This window comes from Lipophrys pholis, assembly GCF_963383615.2.
Source record: "Lipophrys pholis genome assembly, chromosome: 1".
Lineage (NCBI taxonomy): Eukaryota > Metazoa > Chordata > Actinopteri > Blenniiformes > Blenniidae > Lipophrys > Lipophrys pholis.
The window spans coordinates 32,042,023-32,061,849 of NC_137635.1; the positions used below are offsets into that span (position 1 = coordinate 32,042,023).

A 19,827-nucleotide genomic window follows, 5' to 3' on the forward strand; every position below is an offset into this window, starting at 1 on the left:
TCTGTGAAAAATAAAACTCAACCAGGCACTTCAAAAAGGTTCTGATGCTGGGAGACGGTGTAACGAAGCTTGTGGGTTACTACATCCAACAACCGAACATTTCGACTTATCCTCTCGTAACTTCGGTTGGACTACAAAATCGCAGCGAGAAACAAAAATGGCGGATTGCTCGAAATGTCGATGTCCTAATTTGGCAGTTCCGCTGAGAATACTGTGACGTCATTGTTCAAAAAACGTAATAGAGAATAGAAAAATCGAAACCGATCGCAAAATATGACCAAAACAGAATATAAAGATATCAACGGAGCACCTGAAGAGACTACTTTGAACTTTTCTGTACTTCTAAACACTCTAAATATACAACAAAATGCATTTAAGGGCTAAAAAAGTGGATTTAGCATGATATGTCCCCTTTAAATTGCACAAGAAAATTATTAAATTGTTTATTTCTGTGTGCAGCACTCTGTGGTTGTTTTAAGTGCTTTATTAATGAAGATAGATTGGACAGATAACTGTAATAAGGTTTTCTTCCTCATATTTATGCAGTATTGATAATACATTTTAGTGCACTTTGGAAATCTTTACATTAATAAACATGTATTTGTGTAAATTATATATTTTTAGCTCTGAAATTGATATTGATCTATACTCATTTGGTATTTTCTTTTTTTACATGATGACAGTCAAATATCTCTTTGGCTGTTTTTAAAAAAAATATATATATATATTTCATGGAGGTTTCCACAGCACAAAGTTTAGTTTGGGGGCCTTTCTATTGAATTAGGCCGCATAGAAGATGATTGGATCTCAAATTAGAATAATAACATCTCTTATTTGTCGATCTAACAATTTAGAAATGTTGACCGGCTGAAGTTAAATGTGCTAAACGTCCGAGGGTCCCATGGAGGACACGTCTGGAGAGACGGAGTTGTTTCCCTGCTGTTGTGCAGCTTGGCGTCACGGTGACCTACCTCCAACACCGGCCCGGCCCCGAGGATGGTTCGTTCCACCCTGCTGGAGTATTTCTTCTGGCTGAGTGCGGTCAGGCAGTGAATCAGATAGCTGCTGCTCTCGGTTTTCCCCGAGCTGCTCTCGCCAGAAATCACGATGCACTGGTTGGCGTGCCGGTTGAGCATGGCGCGGAAGGCCGCGTCGGCTATGGCGAATATGTGAGGGCTGAGCTTGCCCAGCGGCTGATTCTCGTACATCTTGACATACTTGGGATTGTAGTAAACCGGCAGGAACTTATTGGGATTGACGGCGAAGAGGATGTTGCTGGCGTAGGTGTAGATTTTGTGCTTGTAGAAGCGCTGCCGCAGCGCCTCCAGGACGCTCTGCTCAGTCACAGAGGGAAGGTTGCAGAGGTCGTCATACTCCTCCTTCCTCTCTTCTGCTTTATTTGCCTGCTGCTGCAGAATGAAGTAGTACCCCTGGATCTGGGGGTGCCACTTCTGCACCGCCGGGGGCCACAGCAGGACACGCTCCAGAGGGCACTCCCCGACGTCCAGCGGCGTCTCCTCTCCGCCACTCTCCCTGACCTCCAGGAGACCGTATGTGTGGCTGGAGTCCAGGCCCAGAGTGACCACGGCGTTGTGGATGACCACCCTGGCCGTGTCGCGGCCGCTGACCTGCAGGGGGCAGTAAGCGGCCGTGTCCTGGGACACCCTGGGGTAGATCTGCACCACACGGGCCTCTCCATCCTGCTCAAAGGACCAGGCTCGATCTGTACTGCTCATCCTGATACTCAGAGGGAAGCTTCAGCATAACTCTGTGCCGACATCCGCTGCAGGGAAACACAGTGAAACAGAGGAAAAGACCGTTTACACTCAACCATTGCACTTCATTTTAAATAAACCTGTAGGATTCAGCTCACAAAGTTTTCTCATGAGTGGCTTGTCATCACTAAACTGCACTTTGTGAACAGATGATTCTCTAGGGAGAGGTTTTAACAGCACTGGGACTGCAGGGCCGTGAAACTGTTGTGAAGTGAATTTGAAGCTGTTCTTATTTGATGTTTCTGCGTTACTTTTAAAGAATATCTCACTGTGAAACCTTCAAATCAGCAGTGTCAAACTAACAGTACTTCAAGGGCAACATACAGTCCAAATTCACCAATAAAATAAAACAATGGAATAATAACCTTTAAATAATGACGAATCCAAATATTTTCTTTTGTTTTAATGAAGACTAATGAAAACATAATGAAAAACTCAACAGTTATTTCCCCCTTTTTTTTCTCTAAAAACCTAATAATGTTGCTTTTTTTAATGTAAAATTAGTGGAATTTCCCCATTCCGCCATTCTTGTACAAAATGCTGTAAAATGTGCTAAAACCAACTCATCCAGTGGACATGTATTTGTATTTATTTGTTTGTATGGGGAAACTGTTTTCACCAGCCTGCAGCGTGCATGTGCACCACTGCATGGTTGTGATGCAAGTACAATGCTGGCACAACTACCTCAGGTCTCTTATTGAAAAATGTTAATGCTTTCTAATTCCAGAGGTAATTGCCAGACTGGATCAACCCTAAATGAGCTCATTTCGGACCACAAGCCGTACATTTGCCACCCCTGCCTCACACCAATACAAAATAATAAATGGTATCATTGGGAATGGGAAAAGGGGTTCTCAAACTTCACTTGTGCACAATTCACTTTAAAAGCATTTCAAACCTTTTCTGTTGGTGGTGGTGTTTACATTTCACATGCAATTGTAACTACTATATGAATACTTTGAGCCAGAGATAAAGCTGCATAATATTAAGTGATCTAATTGTTTTAAAATTTGTAGTTCACTGATTTTTTTGTAAATTAATCATGGATTATCTGACTCTACTTTCAAATTTAAAATGCTGTCATTTTGGTTTTGCGAAGCATGAATACACAGTGCACTGAAACATAACACACACACACACACACACACACACACACACACACACACACACACACACACACACACACACACACACACACACACACACACACACACACACACACACACACACACACACACTTAATTTCTTAAAACTACATTGTGCTTTTTACTAAAAAAACAAAACAAACAAAAAACATCATGATTTAAAATCAAAACTTTAGATAGATCTGGATTATTAAACTTCTGGCATTCAGTCATTACTGATGTAATCTGATTACTTCAGTATGAATCGCTGTTATGATCAGCTGCTTTGATTCTTTTCTGTAGCTCTGAATCGTCCTGATCCAGGCTAAGACAAGGAGAGAAACTGTTTTTAAGAATTTAAGTAGGAGAAAGTACAGGTATTTGTCACATGGAGAGAGAAAAATTAAAAATCCTGAAAAATGTACTTGAGTACAGCAGAGTTAAAACGTTGAAATTATACATACATGCCAAGCACAAGCAGGTAAACTTTAGGAAGATCTGGCAATTCTAAATATATTGAAACTAATAAATCAAAACAAAAAAAACTGTCAACAGCATGTACGCATGCGCATGTATAATATGAGCCATAATTCACATTTAGACTGTAAATTCTCTCACTTCACACACGGACCGTCAAACAGCAGAGAATAATAAAAACAAGTCTCACCTTGGGGAGAAAACTGCTCACTTCATGTTTACAAGTGGAGAAACGGGACAAATCCTCGCACCCCAGGTCCGACTCAACGAAACTCCCAACCACACAACTTGAAGGAAAAATACAGCCTGACTTCACCTGCGCGTCCCCAACAAAGGTGAAACCGGGTAAAAGGTGGACACTGCTTCAAATAAAACACGATAAAGTAGTTTTCCAGGCCGATGGCGGTATTTTCCTGGTGAATCACAACTTTTCCCGATAAATGGAAGGTTTCCCTCTCCAACCCGTCGTCCTGCGCGTGAAGTTGTCTTGAAGTTACTTCCTACATTTACACACGCGCGCGCGTGCGCGCAAACCCACGCCCGCCCGCGCACACACACACACACACACACACACACACACACACACACACACACACACACACACGCCATAGATTTAAAAAAACGGGAAATTCACATTAACACCATCAAAGTACAGATATAAATACTTCAATCATCTGTTGGTACAGGTGAGTTGTGAGATCTGAGCGCCCCTCCGTGGATAATTGTGGTATTACAAGTATCCCACTTTACTTTGCTCTGTGTTTAGTCAGATTCGGTTCAATGCATATATGAGCGACCCAAGTTATATTGCGCTGACATTACATGCAACATACCACCAATCTAAGATATTACAGCTTACCTTTTGCTCCTTTTGGTTCAAATCTTGGATGACAATGAGCTTTTCAAAACAACAGCAAACTATAATAGAAAATAATATAATTCACTTCCATTGTTTCAGAAATAAGATGAACAATAGTTATTACACATGCTTTGTGTGTGTGGAGGACACCCGGTGCTGCTTGTAGGTAGAAAAGGATGGCACTAACATTCCCCCACATGAAAACCATTGGACTCCTGTAGTGTCCTGATAGATGTCATAATAAACGTGGAGTTTTGATTTTCACCACTTGTGTTCTGCCTGGTTGCACTCTTAACAGTATATCATTCCTCCATGGGGTTTTTCTCCCATCACTGACAACTTTAGCTCTGACTTGAGTTAAGTCCATCAATGATGTTTATAACTTCAGAGCTGAAGTTCTCTACAAGGCCACTGACAAGAGCTGAAGGCAGAGCTGGTGTGTGAGCGGATGTCGTGGTCAAGAATGTATGAGTGTTTTCATCAATGTAAGATTCTCTGATTAACTCATTTTCCTTCAGTCAAGATGGAGACTTTAAATGAAACAAAGTAATGATCAGAAACGCCAACAATTCCCAAAATGTTTCGACCTTAGGAAAAAAACCAAGTCTAGAACATGTCCCTGGTTTGTGGAACTTAAGTCAAAAATATTTTCCTGATTTTCAGAGGTTTAATACTTTGGATCATCAGTGAATATTAAAAACCATTAGAAGTTATAATCCATACATATAGCAGACGGTAGTTTGATAAAGTCAAGAATGAAGTTGGTATTTTGGTGGCCTGTGTGGTTTATTGCCCTAAAGATAGAGTTCAGTTGAAGTGCAACATGTTCCGAATCAAAGCTTCCGTGTGACAGCTGCTTGCAGTGACTTAATTTGTCCAGAAGATTTTAAACTTCAGTGAGCATCACCCAAGTTCTCATGGGAGTGTCAGCAAATTTCAAATGGAACAACCCATCAAGGTCACACATGTTCACTTAAGTGTGCATTAGTTGGGGTGGGAAATTTTAAAGTTTTGACTTTACTGGAAACCTTTCTTGGGTTGTTTAATATGTAGCTCAATGGGCAAGTCCAAGAAATTATAGGTCATATTGGGGATGAACTGAGTTTTTGCTGACCATCTACTTCATTATATACTAGTTCAAATGGAAACGAATGTAGAGCATCACCTAGTTATGCAAAAGACCTCTAACATGAGGTTACAGGTCAGGAAGGCTCACTGGCATCTTTAAACCTCCTTGAGCCAAGAGTTGGAGCCCCTGCTCCCATCATGAGCACCAAGTCTACCATTGACCAGCAGCATCACAGTTCCTGCTGAGATACTCTACGAGCTGGAGAGAGGAATCAGTTTTCAGAAGTTGACCACATATTATTCTCCATGGATTTTAATCCAGAGTGACTTCTTCCATCCATTTGGACAAGCAGACCTTAAAATTCTGAAATTTATGAAAATGGCAGCTCAAAGTCAAAAAAAAAAAAAAAAAACCTAAGTGCAATGTCTTGTGAAAAGACTTGAGTAGAGTTCCCATGTGGACTAGGACATCTTTAATAAAAAAAAAAGTCAACATGGCAAATTGTTTTTAAACATTTTATTCAAGTTTCAGCAGACTACCCTGAAGGAGGTACAAAAATTAGACCATTAGCTTTTTGTATTTGGTGGTGGGAAAACGTCCAACTGATGGTGTGAGTGACTGTGAGGAAGACTCGGTAGGGAAGCAGGATGGAATGGGTGGCTGTGCAGGTAATGGTGCGACTGAGCCAAAGGGGAGATAAAGTCCACAGTCTCTGGTAAGGGTATAATGTCCGGCTTGGGATCACTTTGTGAATGACTCATTCCTGGCCAGGGATCACTCTGCGAGGGCAAATTCCCCTGCCAGGGATCACTGTGCGAGGGCATCATACCTGGCCAGGGGTCACTGTGCGAGGGCATCCTCTCCTGCGAGTGCGTCATTCCTGGTTTGGGATCACTCGGCGCCTGCATCCTTTCTTGAGAGTGCGTCATTCCTGGGTTGGGGTCACTCGGCGACGGACTCATACCTGGCCAGGGGTCACTTTCTTCAGGCAGATGGTGAGTCCAAGGGAACCCTTGAGGATACATTGGCAGAAAATGTGTGTGGAATGGAAACTGTTGGACTCCTGGGTCAGGCACAGGTTGAAAATGTCCAACACCTGGCTGAAGTGAAGGGGGCAAGTGAGCACGGGGCAGTGGTGCATTGGCTTGTGAAGGGGGCAAGTGAGCACGGGGCAGTGGTGCATTGGCTTGTGAAGGGGGCAAGTGAGCACGGGGCAGTGGTGCATTGGCTTGTGAAGGGAACATTTGTTTAGCTAAAGTGTTCTGTGCAGGGTAGAAGTTTGGGTTTTGTGCAAGTATGTGCAATAGAGGGTTTGCTAAAGTGGGAAACTGTGAAAAGGATGGAATGAAAAGAGGCGAGTGGAATCTGGGATCTAATGCTTCTCGAGCCAAGAACCCATTGGCCTGAAAAACTGGAGGTATCAAAGGTACTTGGGGAATGGGCATCTGGGGTACTTGAGGCACTGGTGGGCTCGGCGCTTGCAGTGCCGGAGGAATATCAATTAGAGGGGGTACCGGCAAAAAGTGAGCACTTGGGAATGGAGGTAGTGTCTGTCGGGCGCACAACAGTAGGACTGGAATTCCTTGAAAGCGAAGAGGGAGTGCAAAAGTTCCACCCTGAGAAGAAAAAAAAACTTAAAGTCTGAAAGTACACATGTACTTAAATGAAATATTTTGGAATGAATTTAGGTTTAAATTACACTTTGTAAAGAAAGACTGAAAATACCTGTTGAACTACATTGCAGCCATCATAGGGGACCACCATGATGAGCCCGATGGAGTTCCTCTGCATGTTGAAGCCACAGTTTGAAGGGATATTGGTCAGAGGTAGTGGTAGAGAGTTTCCTGAGGGGGAAACAAAACAAATCAGTGCAAGAGTAGGGAACTCAAATGTAAGAGCACGGCTAAGCCAGCCTCGTTTTACCTTGCGCCAAAGCGAGCTGTGAAGCAGCTTGTCCAACAACTCTGAACCTCATCTGATCCCCTGCACACTGCAGCGACGGGGACATCTGCCTCCATGTTGCCTCTTTGGCCATGGCATCTTGTGAGAGTCTATTTGGCCAACCTGACAAGAGACGTGGAATTTGAGTGTTAAGATAAGAGGAAAACATTGAATAGTAGACACATTCTTAGCATCCATTCCAATGATTTGAAATTAAGTCAGTGTCAAGATAAGCCTGATCTGAGACTTTAAAATTTAGGTCATATATACAAAGATAAGTGCTTCATTGCAAGAGGCAGGGCTGTGCTCATGGTCATCTTCATTTAAGATGAAGCATGGTCTCAGTACATTCTGGTCAGTGTGACACACTGAACATAAAATTCCTGTGCGTCGGCTGCTCCCTCTACCAGAGCATTACTTACCTGCAAAGTCTGCCTGGACATCCTCCGCGTTTGCAGCCCTCCGGACCAAAGAAGCCAAATCTGACTTCTTCTCAAAATCCGTCCCGAATAAGACTTTCCCCCGCTGGACAGTGGCAGTCGTGGCATCACCGACCCCTCCCTGTCCATCCCGCGTCGCCGTTTTGGTCAGCCGAAAGGCATCAATCGTCTGGGCAAAGAAACCTGACAGAAAAACAGCTGCAACCAAGCAAACAGTAGAACTTTTTCTCTTTTCTTTACACATTCTTTCCGCTGCACGTAGCTCCTTGAAAGGGTGAAAGACGTCAGAAGCTGCTCTGATGAGGGAGTGTGTGTCCTGCTGTGTTTTATCAGCAGCTCAACCAGCAGCAGTCACTCAATAAACCAATCGGGCGTGGCGGCAGACGGACTGATGGTTAAACGTCAACTGGCTTCACCTGCGTAAACTAGCGCGCCATGGATGAGAACTGTGGAGGATCAACTTGTGGGGAATCAACATTTCTAAAGCTTACCTTTCCTTCTTCTCAGCCCCCCCCCCCCCCCCCCCCCCCCCCCCCTTTGTGAACCATTTTCTTTTCTTTCTTTTATCATAATCTTTTAATCTTGTGGGGTTATATTTGGCAAAACCCTTCGGTGTTGGGATACAGGAGAGATCGGAAGTTTAAAGTTCTGTTGTCACCGTGATTAAATCAATCAATCAATCAATCAATCAATCAACAATCTAGAATCTGACATCTTCCTTTAATAGTTATTCCGGACATGAACAACTCGTGGCTTGTGGCCCAACATTTTTCATTTTTCATTTAATGCCTTTATTTTGTCGTCTCCCTTTACCATTCATTTTTTTTCTGATTATGGTGCAGATGACTGTGAAGATTAATATTTGGTTGGACACTTCCCCTTTACCCATGATCCCTTGAAAGCCTACACAGTGGAACAAAACAAGACCAACAACGTTTTAGAAATCATTGCATCGTGTAACTTTTATTTATTTATTTTTTTTAAAGTGATAAACAGGCATAAATATCCTCCAACTGAAACAGATCATGATAAATCTAGTCCTACTCAAGTTTAGGACTCAAACTTTACACAATGTTTTGCATCATTGTTAAGTAGCCTAACAGATTTACATATTGCCATGCAGCTCATGCCAGTCTCCATGGTTACGGACAACATCAGCAAGGGGAGAATTGCTTAATAACTGGTGCCTCTGTGGTGAGTGCAACTTCTTTGTGTTTTTGAAGCTGTGCCATTTTTACAAGATATAACTTCGAAATTAAAACAATGAACTGACAGTATCTTTGGATTTTCACCAAATCAATATTGTATTTCCTTTGATGTAATTGTATTTATACCTTTTGGACCTCCCTTATTTCCCTTTTATGCTTAACAATTGATTCAATTCAGAGCAAAACACTGACACCCGTCTGAAAATGTGAAATAGTGATGAGAGTTTCTATGAAAAAAGAGAGCAAATGATCTCCTTTCTTCTTGTTTGTATAGGTTGTGTCTTATCTTCATCAAACGTGCTCAGACAGGTATGTATCTCAGACTGTTATCTGGATATACTTGTTTCTTCTCCGTCGGTTGCTTTTACAAAGCTCATATCTTTGCTTTCTTCTAACCACCAAGTCATTGAGAATAAAATCCTGCCTCGTCCTTCCTCCTCTTCCTCCTCACTGGCCAAAGCAGACTCCAGAGCTCACAGGTGCGATGTCTTATTGAGCCTAAAGGTTCTTCTACTCTATTCTTCCCCATCAACAGGACTGCGGTTTCACACATAGCTACGAAGCAGAATACAATTTCAGTCTGGGTCTAACAATGTGAGCGCTGTGACTTTGATTCACTCAGAAAGGAAAGAAGAATGAAGTCTGACTTTGCCGGTAAGAATAAAGCAAGTGAGAAAAACAAAACAAAACAAAAAAACAGTGGGATATTATTCAAGCACGTTTTTATGTGCTTCATTATTTTAGACCACAGTGACTAAATGTAATCTCCTTGCGATGGCTTTTGTTTTCCGTCAGATGCTGGTGCAACTCCAGAAAACGATCCACCGCACATCCTCGACGACAATGTAAGACATCAGTGACAGTGAAGTGATCTCCTTTCATCAAATTTGTAGTTTCAACTGACCTCATGGGATTTTATTGGCTTTCTGTGTTTGTTCAGACGACACAAGAGCGATGCGCGGAGTGTTTGAGGGAGCCGCCCCTCTATGACCTCAGAGTCGGCGTTTTAAGATACAACTGGGAGTCTGAAAGACACAAGCGGAATCTGCCAGCTGTTCCTCCGGAGGTATGAAATCGACATTTCTGTCTGCTGTTGTAAATCTGCAGCAGCATCACGTCACAGATTACTCAAGTTTCTACACTCTGCCCTTCGGTTCCAGTCGTCCACACCACACGACTACACAGTAAGACAGGAGTACTGTGGAGAAAGGCCCAGGCCTCCACTGGATCGAGCATTTCCCTCCAACACTGAGGTGAGGCGGGCAGTGTTTGAAAATAATAGATAAACCTGTTGCACTGTGGATTCTCTGATTTCTGCTGAAAACAGTGGCAGCAGCTGTGTCATAAGCTGAAGGAGAAGATAGTTTTGTCCCTCAGGAATTCTCCTGTTAACCATGACACTTGTATAAATCCTCAGAAATCGTACTCCTATGATCAAGAGAAGTCCTCTGTCTCGAAGGATTACTCAATTCAGCGTTTGAAATCGTCATTCCCGCTCAAGCCCTCAGTTCAACTGCCTGTAGAGACGGGATGTAAGTCGTCGCCGTGTAGTTTTTATTCCATGAAACATGGAAAAGCATACAAGTGAATGACTTTGTGAGACTAATGCAGTTTATTTGTGTCATACAGCGTCTTCTCCACAACCACACGTCCTCAGGTTCTCACTCCTTGCCCCTCCGGTGGAACAATGGAGGATACTGCGCCGTCGTAATCCAGGAGAAGTGGACCAGAAGAGGAAGGATGAGCAGGTGGTGCTCCCTATATTTGATCACAGGCCTGTTCGGTTTGGCTTATGTTATCACCAGGTACATGTGCACATCTTCAATGTCATCAAATGATGTTAGTGTTGGAAGTTGACTCCAGTGCCATCACATTTCCACTGACCTCTAAGCATAATTTTTTAATAGAATCTATTTTTATTGTTTGTAAAGTTGAGGCAAAAACTTGTGGACACTGCAAAGATAGAGTACCTGCATTAACTGTCCTCTAGTGGACACTTTTTATTACTGCATCCGACAGACAAGAAAGACTCAAAAGTGAGCATCCAATGGAAAACTTTCATTTTTATTTTGTATTGTTCAGTAAAGCGTCCATATATTTTAAATATTATCACGAATGAACTGAAGTGCTTCAAGACTGTTTGGTTTTGATTTATGATTTTATCTTATAAAATAGAAACATCAAAAAAACAGTCTCAAGATATCACTATTAATGAGATCAGTTTTTACCTGGAGGCCATAATTTTATATGACTAACAAAACAATTCAGATTTTGAATGAAATTCTGGCTGACAAGATAAATCTTGTTATGAATGAGTAAGATAATGTTAATAACTCTTTGTAACCAAATTAGCCAAAAACTCATAGATATTCATAAACGTGTCAGTTTTTATACACATATAACATAAACTAAATGTGATCTAAATTAAAGTTTGCATGCGTTTTTCAAGACAGAAAATCATTTTAATTTTCATGACATAAGCAAGAAAGACGGGCTTGAAATATTTCTGTTTGTTTGTGAAATATCTAATATATGGAAGTTTCACAGTTGAATCAAATAATGAAGAGATTTAAATTTTCAGTTGTATTCTGATGATTTGATGCTGTGTAACCATCATTGATTTATTATGAGACAAAAATAATAATCATCTGTATCGTATAGGCTGATTATGAGGATTACATACAAAACCCTTTCAAGAGAATCCAGTGAACACAGAACCGTTGGTGACTTTGTGCATTGTTGTTTATATAACCAGAATGTGGCTGGAGTTCAGAGGCACTACTCTGATGGCAGCACTTTTCTCGTTGCATCCCCTGATGGCTCTGCTCACATTTTGTATCCTTCAATGAAATGCTGATAGTTTATTACCAATTATTGATATTTTGAGTGTTTTGACATGGAGACCAAAAGGCTTTGCAGACATAATGAAAAGAACAAATTGGCTATTGATAAATTATAGTACACTACAGTATATAATCTACTTTATGCCGATGACACTGTTGCGTCTAGTTGAGTTTCTACTCTTTCCTCGACTTGTGCATTTTGATACGTCGTCCAGTCAAAACTAAAAGAGCTCAAACTGCCGTTAAAAGCAGATAAGCCTGAGGTCTTAGTGTTCTTGGTGATACTGTACCCTGTATCGTGACCTCACAAGGTTCCTCCAGAACTTTAAAAGTCAAGTTGATGAAGAAGCTGTGATTAGAATGAAAGTTTCTTCCTTAGAAACTAAACGACTTGTTGCTGCCAACTTCCTCTTTTAAACTATGGTGGTATTTTATACATGAGTGTCTCGGCACATGAACGTAACTCATTAGATTCAACTTATCACCATAGCTCTGCTATTTGTTCTTGGGTGTAAATATCTTCCACCTTCTGATATATGTCCTTGTACTTTTGTTTTATTCGGTTTGTCACTCACTGTAATGATTTTTAACAATAAATGATAATCTACTGTCCATCAAGCGTTCCAGTCCTTATCACAGAGGTCGCAGGTATCCCTCAGGCCTCTTGGCTGTTATTGTGGTTCCCAGTGGGCAAAATGGAAGCGTCTGCATCGTATATGACGACGTCGGTGCTCCAGATCAGCCAATGAGGGCCATTTTTCATTCTCACGGCCGTGCATTGTGTAATCACAGTAATGGACAAATCTGGTAAAAACACACAAATGTTCCAAGCAGACTGCGTTTGACAAGACAAACCAAATAACCCCTCAGGGAGCTTTGACTCCGTCATGAATGTGTGTGTGCCCACATGGCAGGTTGATCCTCAACGGGTCAGGAGGCCAGCGTTTTGCGCACACGGGTGCCAGCGTGTGCCGGTGGAACTGGAGCAGTCTGACCAACACCCCGACTCCCCTGCACCCCATCTTCCTGTCCCTCAACAAAATGGTGGGAGTCCGAGTCCTGGAGAAAAACCAAGTGTTTGTGTGCTTCTTGGCAAAAGGCAAACAGGCAAAGTTCAGTGTGGGTCCCTGCTGTGCTCAGGTGAAGCTGGACTCCTTCACAAACCCACTTTTTTTCCCCCAGACACCTTGTTGGTGTTGCGTGAGACGAGACCACTCAGGTTAATATCAAACCAACCTCTTCGTTTCAGTGTGAGAGTAAAGTTGCTGTGACCCGGCCAGAGAAGCGGCACGACGAGGAGCGGAGGTCAATCATCTCTCGCTTCCACGCCACTGCAGAGAAACTTCTAGATTGTGATCGAGCCCTCCAGAGTACACGCCCCAGGGATTCTTGATGGATTTAAACTCCTCAGTTTATCCGTTGTCTGTACTATTTTTATTCTGACTTGTCTGATTTGATGCTGTTGAATTAAAGTATCATCAGATGCTATTTGCTGTTCTATCTTAGTCTCCATCTACGAGACAGATCGGTCACATGACTTTTTGGTCAATTCCAAATGTCTTCATTTGCTGCAGTGCAGAGATGGATGATTACAGAATGATAAAGTGAACATGGCAAAGAAAAGAGTGAAAAGTCTCCGTCCTTGTCCTCTGGTGGAGGTACTTTTGCAGCCTTTGCCATGTTTTCGTATATTCACCCTCACAGCGCGGCTCTGGTGCATCTTCACCAGCAACTAGATGCACTACTTTCACTAAAACACAGAAATCTCTGGTGAATAAATGTGCAGCAAGTTACTTTTTGTTGAATTGTGCTCAATGTTTTGGCATAGCTGGCTGGTTTGGACTCTCTGGTGGACTAGTTTTCTCTCCTACAAACTAAAAGTAAAACGGAGCCCTCACCGCCACTTAAATTCCAAATCAGTATTAGATTTCCAAAACTAGTTATTTCAAAGTAATTTTTTTACAATAAGTATAACTTGTAGTTTAATTTATGACAATGCTGATTAGTTCACACACAGCTGCAACATTTAATGGTTGAATGCAGAATTAGTTTCCCTTTAATGCAGTAATCAGTCATTAGAATCTGGAGGCAATAATTAGCATTGTTCCAAGGAGATTAGGTTTTCTTCATTACAATTGACAATTTCTAATTTATTCTACCAGAAAACTTGATAACGGTCGTCATTGTTTTGAATATGCCTTCTGAAAACTGAGGAGTTAAGTTGCTTTCTTTGAGCATAAAAAAATCATGTTACTCCTGTACAGCAGCAGCAGCTGTTTTGTTTCGGCACTAAAACAGTCCAGACACCAACACTTATCCCGTCCAATCAAATCCGTGTAAAGCCAGAAGACTTCCTATAACAGCATTTTGTTAAGCGGATGATCAATGAGCACTCATGACCAGACTGCTGGTCTGCTGCATTTATGGTTTTTCAGGCTGTAGGTTAAAGAAAGTACTTCTGCTTCTTTCCTTTTAAAAATGACAACTCATTATCACTACATGTTGTTGGTGGTACTGAAAAGCTTATGTTACAACCTTGTTGAGAAGTCCTTTACAGTAATTATCTATTTTTCGAGTGTCGGAAAATAGGAGAAGTGCACGTGACGAAACCCCCAAATAAACCACAGGCGATGCAACTAATAGTTACTCATCTAAAACGCAGTATTTCACACTTCAGTAAACCTCCAACACCACAGCTTCACGGTTAAATAGTTACATTAAGTTTTATTAATCTTCTAAGCTTTCTCCAAGGTACGTAAATATAAAAATCATTCAGAAATCATACCAATACACAATTTCCCCAACAGTAATGACAGATTTTTACATGTTGCTTGATCTACATGGTAACTAGTTTGACCAATAAACAGAAACTTAAAAAAGTCTACATATGGCTCAGTGGTAAAAATGACATTTTTTTTTCCCATAATCAACATAGATCAATTATATGTAACAAGTTAAAGACTACGAGAATCAACATTAAATCTCATGATGGGAGCACTATTATCACCTGGATGTAATCTGCAGTAGTATGAATAGTATAAGAAAATGAGTGAGAAGGGTCAGCACTGGCTGCCACGGGTCCCGCTCTGGCGTCGGGGGCGGGGCATCTCCAAGGGGCATGGTGAAGAGTGATGGGGGCATCCAGTCTGTGCCGGCAGTCCTCCTGCCTTCAGCGCAGACCTTCATAAACATCACCTCACAGCCCAGTGAGAAACCCACCTCAAACCTGAAACGGGAATAAAATGAAGTCGATCAACACGACGTGTGGTCAAAACTAGTGAACAGCCACAAATGTTGGTCTTGAATTTAATGCAAAACTTGACATTTATTCAAGTATATTTAAATTTAGAGAAAAATATGAGGCTTTCAACACGAGGCCACTTAACTTATTTGTAATTTTTACTCTTCGCAGAAATGGTCCCACAGACCAGTTTAGTGGCTCCTTCAACCTTTGACAAGCTTATACATAAAAATAAAAGCATTTTATCCGGTTCTCATTTTATTTACAGACACAATGTCAATTTTTCAAGGATTTCTAACACTTGGCTAAAAGGGTTTTTTATATAGAAGGCACAACTAAAATGGGAGAAAATGGCTAAGAAATGCTGCTAAAACAGTTTAAAAACCAATTCCAATATGACAAGGATTTATCAAAAAACCTCTAAAATTCAGGTACAACAACCGCTGAAAATGTATTTAAATATCCACCATCCTAAACTGTAATTCAAACTTCATAAATGCAACATCAGACCGTTTATTTTTGTATATGAAAACTAGATAGTCACATTTCCCTCCCGGCGCTCCTGACTGCACTTACATGGAGGGGCGTTTAGCTCCAGCCAGGAACTGAACCGAGACGTTAGGAGTGGTGGTGTGGTTTTGTGTTCATGTGAACGTTCATCTTCATCTCGTTGTCCAGGATTTGCACCAGCTGCTGCATGGAGGGCAGGTGACCCGACTCGAGCTTCGACCACACGGGCACATCTGTGGGGAAAAACCCCCCAAAAATAAATGATTATTTCACTGCAAACTGTTCCATCAACTGACAACTTTAGTTCTACCGTTTGCAGGCGTCTCAAGTCAGATTGCTGTGCCGCAGACACTCACCATTTAATGTGATTTCAAATGCTCCCGTTGACATCAACTGGTTTTCGATCATATTACTGAGGAAGAAAACCATCATGCAGGCATATATCTGGAAGAAAAAAACAATCAAGTCTGTAAGGCCATTTTTATGTCAGCTTGGCTTTTGACACTGATTAACGAGTCTGTTAAGTGGGAAAGAACTGAGGCGGATATCTAATGAAGACACAGCCTCTGCTGGCAAAGTCCTCACAACGGTCAATGTTTCACTGATTTATTCAAACATTGCAGCAAAGACTTTGTCGGGACCCACGTTTAGCATTTTTATGAGCATCAGTGCCTTTCGTTGAATTCGTTGGAATTTGCTCCAGCGCCCACTACCATGAACTGGACAGAGTGGTATAGAAGATGGAGATTACATTTTAAAGAAATTCAATATTACTGCAGTAAAATCCTCCATTGACAACCAGCATTCAATGTTGGACAAATTTTAATTTTATTTAAGATCTAAAAAAAAGTATGGATAGCCCAAACTAGATTTAAAAGTATATATACTACTGACTACCCTACATACTTTAATCACAGAAAAATAGAATTTCTAATTATCTATGTGCATATATATATATATATATATATATATATGTATATTTTAAAGCCTAATTTGACAATATACCGTGTGTGTCATCAATCTTCAACTTCCCACAGAGTCTGTCACACTGGGGATTACACATAGACGCTAAACAATACTTAAACACGAAGCCTCTGAATGAGCATCTGATGAAATCCTCTGGGCTTGTATTTGTATTATGGACACAATTGGGAATGAAAAACAGTATTTAAATAAAGCTGATCTCCACTCATCCCAGCCTCCTGATATGCCCTCGAATGGAGCCATTCTGCGGGAGACCGATTGTCATGTGAAGCAGAGCTTAAATACGGCGTTTCATCTCATTACCTTATTTCCCTGGCCCCACTCCCAGATGCCTGGAGCTTGCATACCAACGAGGGCAAAAGGGTCCCTGCCGATGATAATCATCCCGATCACCACGAGTTTGAACATAGACAGGAAGGAAGCGAAATGTCTGAGGAAATAAAAAGACATACTTCACCATCAGGGCATGTTATGAACACATCCTTACAGAAACTGTACTTCCACATTTATATCGCTTAAAACTCTTAATTCACCTTGAGGTACAGGAACTTCCTGCATTTTACACCAGCCATTATATTCATGCAGAGCAATAGAACTATTTTTTTTATTGTCACAACATCAAGAAAATCCAAACAGGTTGATTCAAGGAAAACTGGGTGTGATACTGCTTTAATAGTGCTAATCTCCAGTGTGCTCATTAGGAGTTCAGACAGTCTCAGTGATGACACACCTTTAACTACAACACCAGGGACCGCAGCATGGAGAAGTCCATACAGTGCAATTCCCAAAGCTGATGGCTTAAACACCCCCCACTCTTGACAAACTTATATTTCAGGTGAGATAAATTCTTCAAAATATAGTTGTCTGAGTCTCTCAAGACAACAAGGACGTCCAATTGCTCAGTAAACTTGCGGCTAATCCAGGCCAGATTTCAGACTGCTTCAATAAAGCTGGGTGTAATCTACTTGTAACAAGGAAGATAATCTCTCTCTGTCGCCCTTACCGATAGACGGGAATAGGAAGATAGTTCTCCCCTTCAATGCGGATGTCTGGGTAACGCTGGTACAGGGCCTGCATGTACTCCTCAAACACCCGCTTGTACCCTCAGGAAATGCTGTGTTGGGACAAACACACAGTTAGAAGACAGGCAAGCACAGTGTTCAGCTGCGAGCACAGAAGCTTTCACACTAACATAGTATCAGTGCCAGCAGAACAAGTTAACCCTGAACTCTGAATTCCAAATGTATCTTTGGATGATTTGCTGGGAAGCGTGAAATACCGGTCACACTCGAGAGTGGCTGCATGTCCTGAGTTTGAGGCTTATGTGCAGCTAAAAGGGAAGAATATTTACATCACAAATCTGAGTCTCCTCTTTGTTTTTTGGTAAGATTACAAAATGTGATTGTCGCTTCATGGACAAATACCACACGTTGCTGACTTCACACTGCTTCGAAAGAACCAGTTCTATTAATTCAGCCATAAAACAAGGAAAACGATCTCCTGTTTACACTGATGGGCGATCATAACCGGTGCTGCACAGTAAGGGTAGTGGTTAGCAACGCATACTGAGAAAGCCTCCTGTTGGGCTCCTTTCTGTGCAGAGTTTTGTTGGTCCATGTTCTCCCTGAGAAGGTCGTGGGTTCAAATACTAGTTGGGCCTTTCTGTGTGAGGTTAATTGGTGACCCTTAATCGGCCCTAGGTGTGGTTGTGTGTGTGTTTGCCCTGTGACGGACCTTGGCCTGCCCAGGTTGTATCCTGCCTTCACCCAGAGTTAATGGGGATCGACCCCTGAACAGGATAAAGCTGTATGGAAGAGCGATGGGATACTCAGGCTCTCCAGTGACTATGAATTACACATACAACTGAACATCTTTCCTTTTGCCCTGTGATGAAGACATGGATGGACAATCAGAACAACAGCGGCTGCATGACAAGGTTACTTCCACAGCAGCCTCAAGAGACTGCAGTTCTTTGTAATTTTCGTGGACAACAAATGTATTGGTAACCGTTTGAGTCAGCAAAAGGTTAAGCAAATATTGACATATGACTTAAGGTTGATTCCGTTGGTCATAGTAACTAACCCAAGGCGCTCAAATGAACAATTAAATATTAGTGACGTAAGTGGGAATCCATCAATGTGCAATTTCGTAAATTGTAGGTTGACAGAACTTTAGTTGATTAACAATCTATTGGCAAGTGAGGTTCTCGCGAGATCTTAAAAAAAAGACCACGATTGCCCAAACTTTGTTTATTGTAGTTGAAATTATAAATGAAAAAAAAAAGGTTGTTGTGCAGCAGCAGAGGTGTCGTGTGAGTGTTCATACTCTTTCTTCCAGTGAACCTGTGAGTTTCTTTAACGATCACCTGACATCGTCACTGTCCTGACAGGTGACACACGTGTTCGTAATAATATCACACGAAGCCGCACAGCTCCGTTTCAAGCTGTGACAAAAAGCGTTTAAATGTTGAATTCAAAACCAGCGATTCTGAATAGATAGTTATTGAGGATAGTTAAACCGATATTGTCGTCAGCCTCGTACGAAAAAAATAAAAAAATAACCGCACAAGCTAATCTGCTGTCGGGGGGCTCGTGAGGATTTCGTGTTTGACAGCGGAAGTGGGGCCATGTCTTCAGCCAAACGTTAACAAGAGCGGCGTCAATCATCAGCAAAATGTACATGGCTCTAACATTTATTCATCCCACCATCAAGGGGGAAATATTCCAGCACCTTGCGGGTCTCGGTTAATAAATCTCGGCCTGCGACGCTGTTAGCCGCTGCTGGGAGTTCGGCGGCTAGCCGTTGCGATGACTCGCCACATTTTCTTACAACTCACCAAATCTGAAACTTGAGCAGAGGTCCCGTGGCGAACTGCATTTTCATCTTCTTTATCCCGCTGCTGCTGTCACCGGCCGAGGCGCAGCACAGCGAGAAAACCCCGAGGACGAGGAGCGAAAAGCGCAGCCACTTCATCTCCGTGTGCTCCGTGGTGAGTTTCCTCCTCACTGTGGGAGAGGAGGAGGAACTCTTGTGAGACTAAATACACCACGGTGTCCTGCTTGGAGCGCCACCTGCTGCTCGGGAGGCTCAACTTCACCTCACTGTTACTCTCTTACCATGGCCCCTCATTTGCACAAATAGGAAATAACAATAAAGGAAAGGGATTACCAAAAACCGAACCAGGCTGTGCGGTAGAGGAAAGAAGCCCAAGGGGCCTATATGTAAAACTAACAAAGGAGTTAATAAATCAGTCACATAACCACACATCATAAATCAAAGTCAGTTGGGTTTCTTGTTGAGTAAGAGTGAATGTCTGAAGATGAGAGGAAAAATATGTGAGATGTGTCTGGAAGGTC

At 42.0% G+C, this 19,827-nt stretch overlaps 2 protein-coding genes across 5 annotated transcripts in view; both read right to left on the reverse strand.

Annotated features, from left to right (window-relative positions):
* The window catches only part of LOC308114865 (myosin IXb), a 44,111-nt gene extending 40,227 nt beyond the window's left edge, over nt 1-3,884 (reverse strand). For all 4 annotated transcript variants that reach the window (XM_080472098.1, XM_080472100.1, XM_080472097.1 and 1 more), the window contains exons 1-2: nt 3,567-3,884; nt 972-1,783 (exon numbers count right to left, since the gene is read on the reverse strand). In XM_080472098.1, the coding sequence (XP_080328224.1) occupies nt 972-1,736 (765 nt within the window). In that variant the 5' untranslated portion in view covers nt 1,737-1,783; nt 3,567-3,884. The remainder of the gene's footprint in view (nt 1-971; nt 1,784-3,566) is intronic.
* Nucleotides 3,885-13,697: 9,813 nt separating this feature from the next.
* selenot1a (selenoprotein T, 1a) lies at nt 13,698-19,478 on the reverse strand. The gene is made up of 6 exons (XM_080476947.1): nt 19,308-19,478; nt 17,475-17,585; nt 16,775-16,901; nt 15,844-15,931; nt 15,554-15,720; nt 13,698-14,962 (listed from the first exon to the last, which is right to left on the reverse strand). The coding sequence occupies exons 1-5, from the start codon at nt 19,442-19,444 to the stop codon at nt 15,596-15,598; spliced, it is 588 nt and encodes a 195-aa protein (XP_080333073.1). The 5' UTR covers nt 19,445-19,478; the 3' UTR covers nt 13,698-14,962; nt 15,554-15,595.
* Nucleotides 19,479-19,827: the final 349 nt, after the last annotated feature.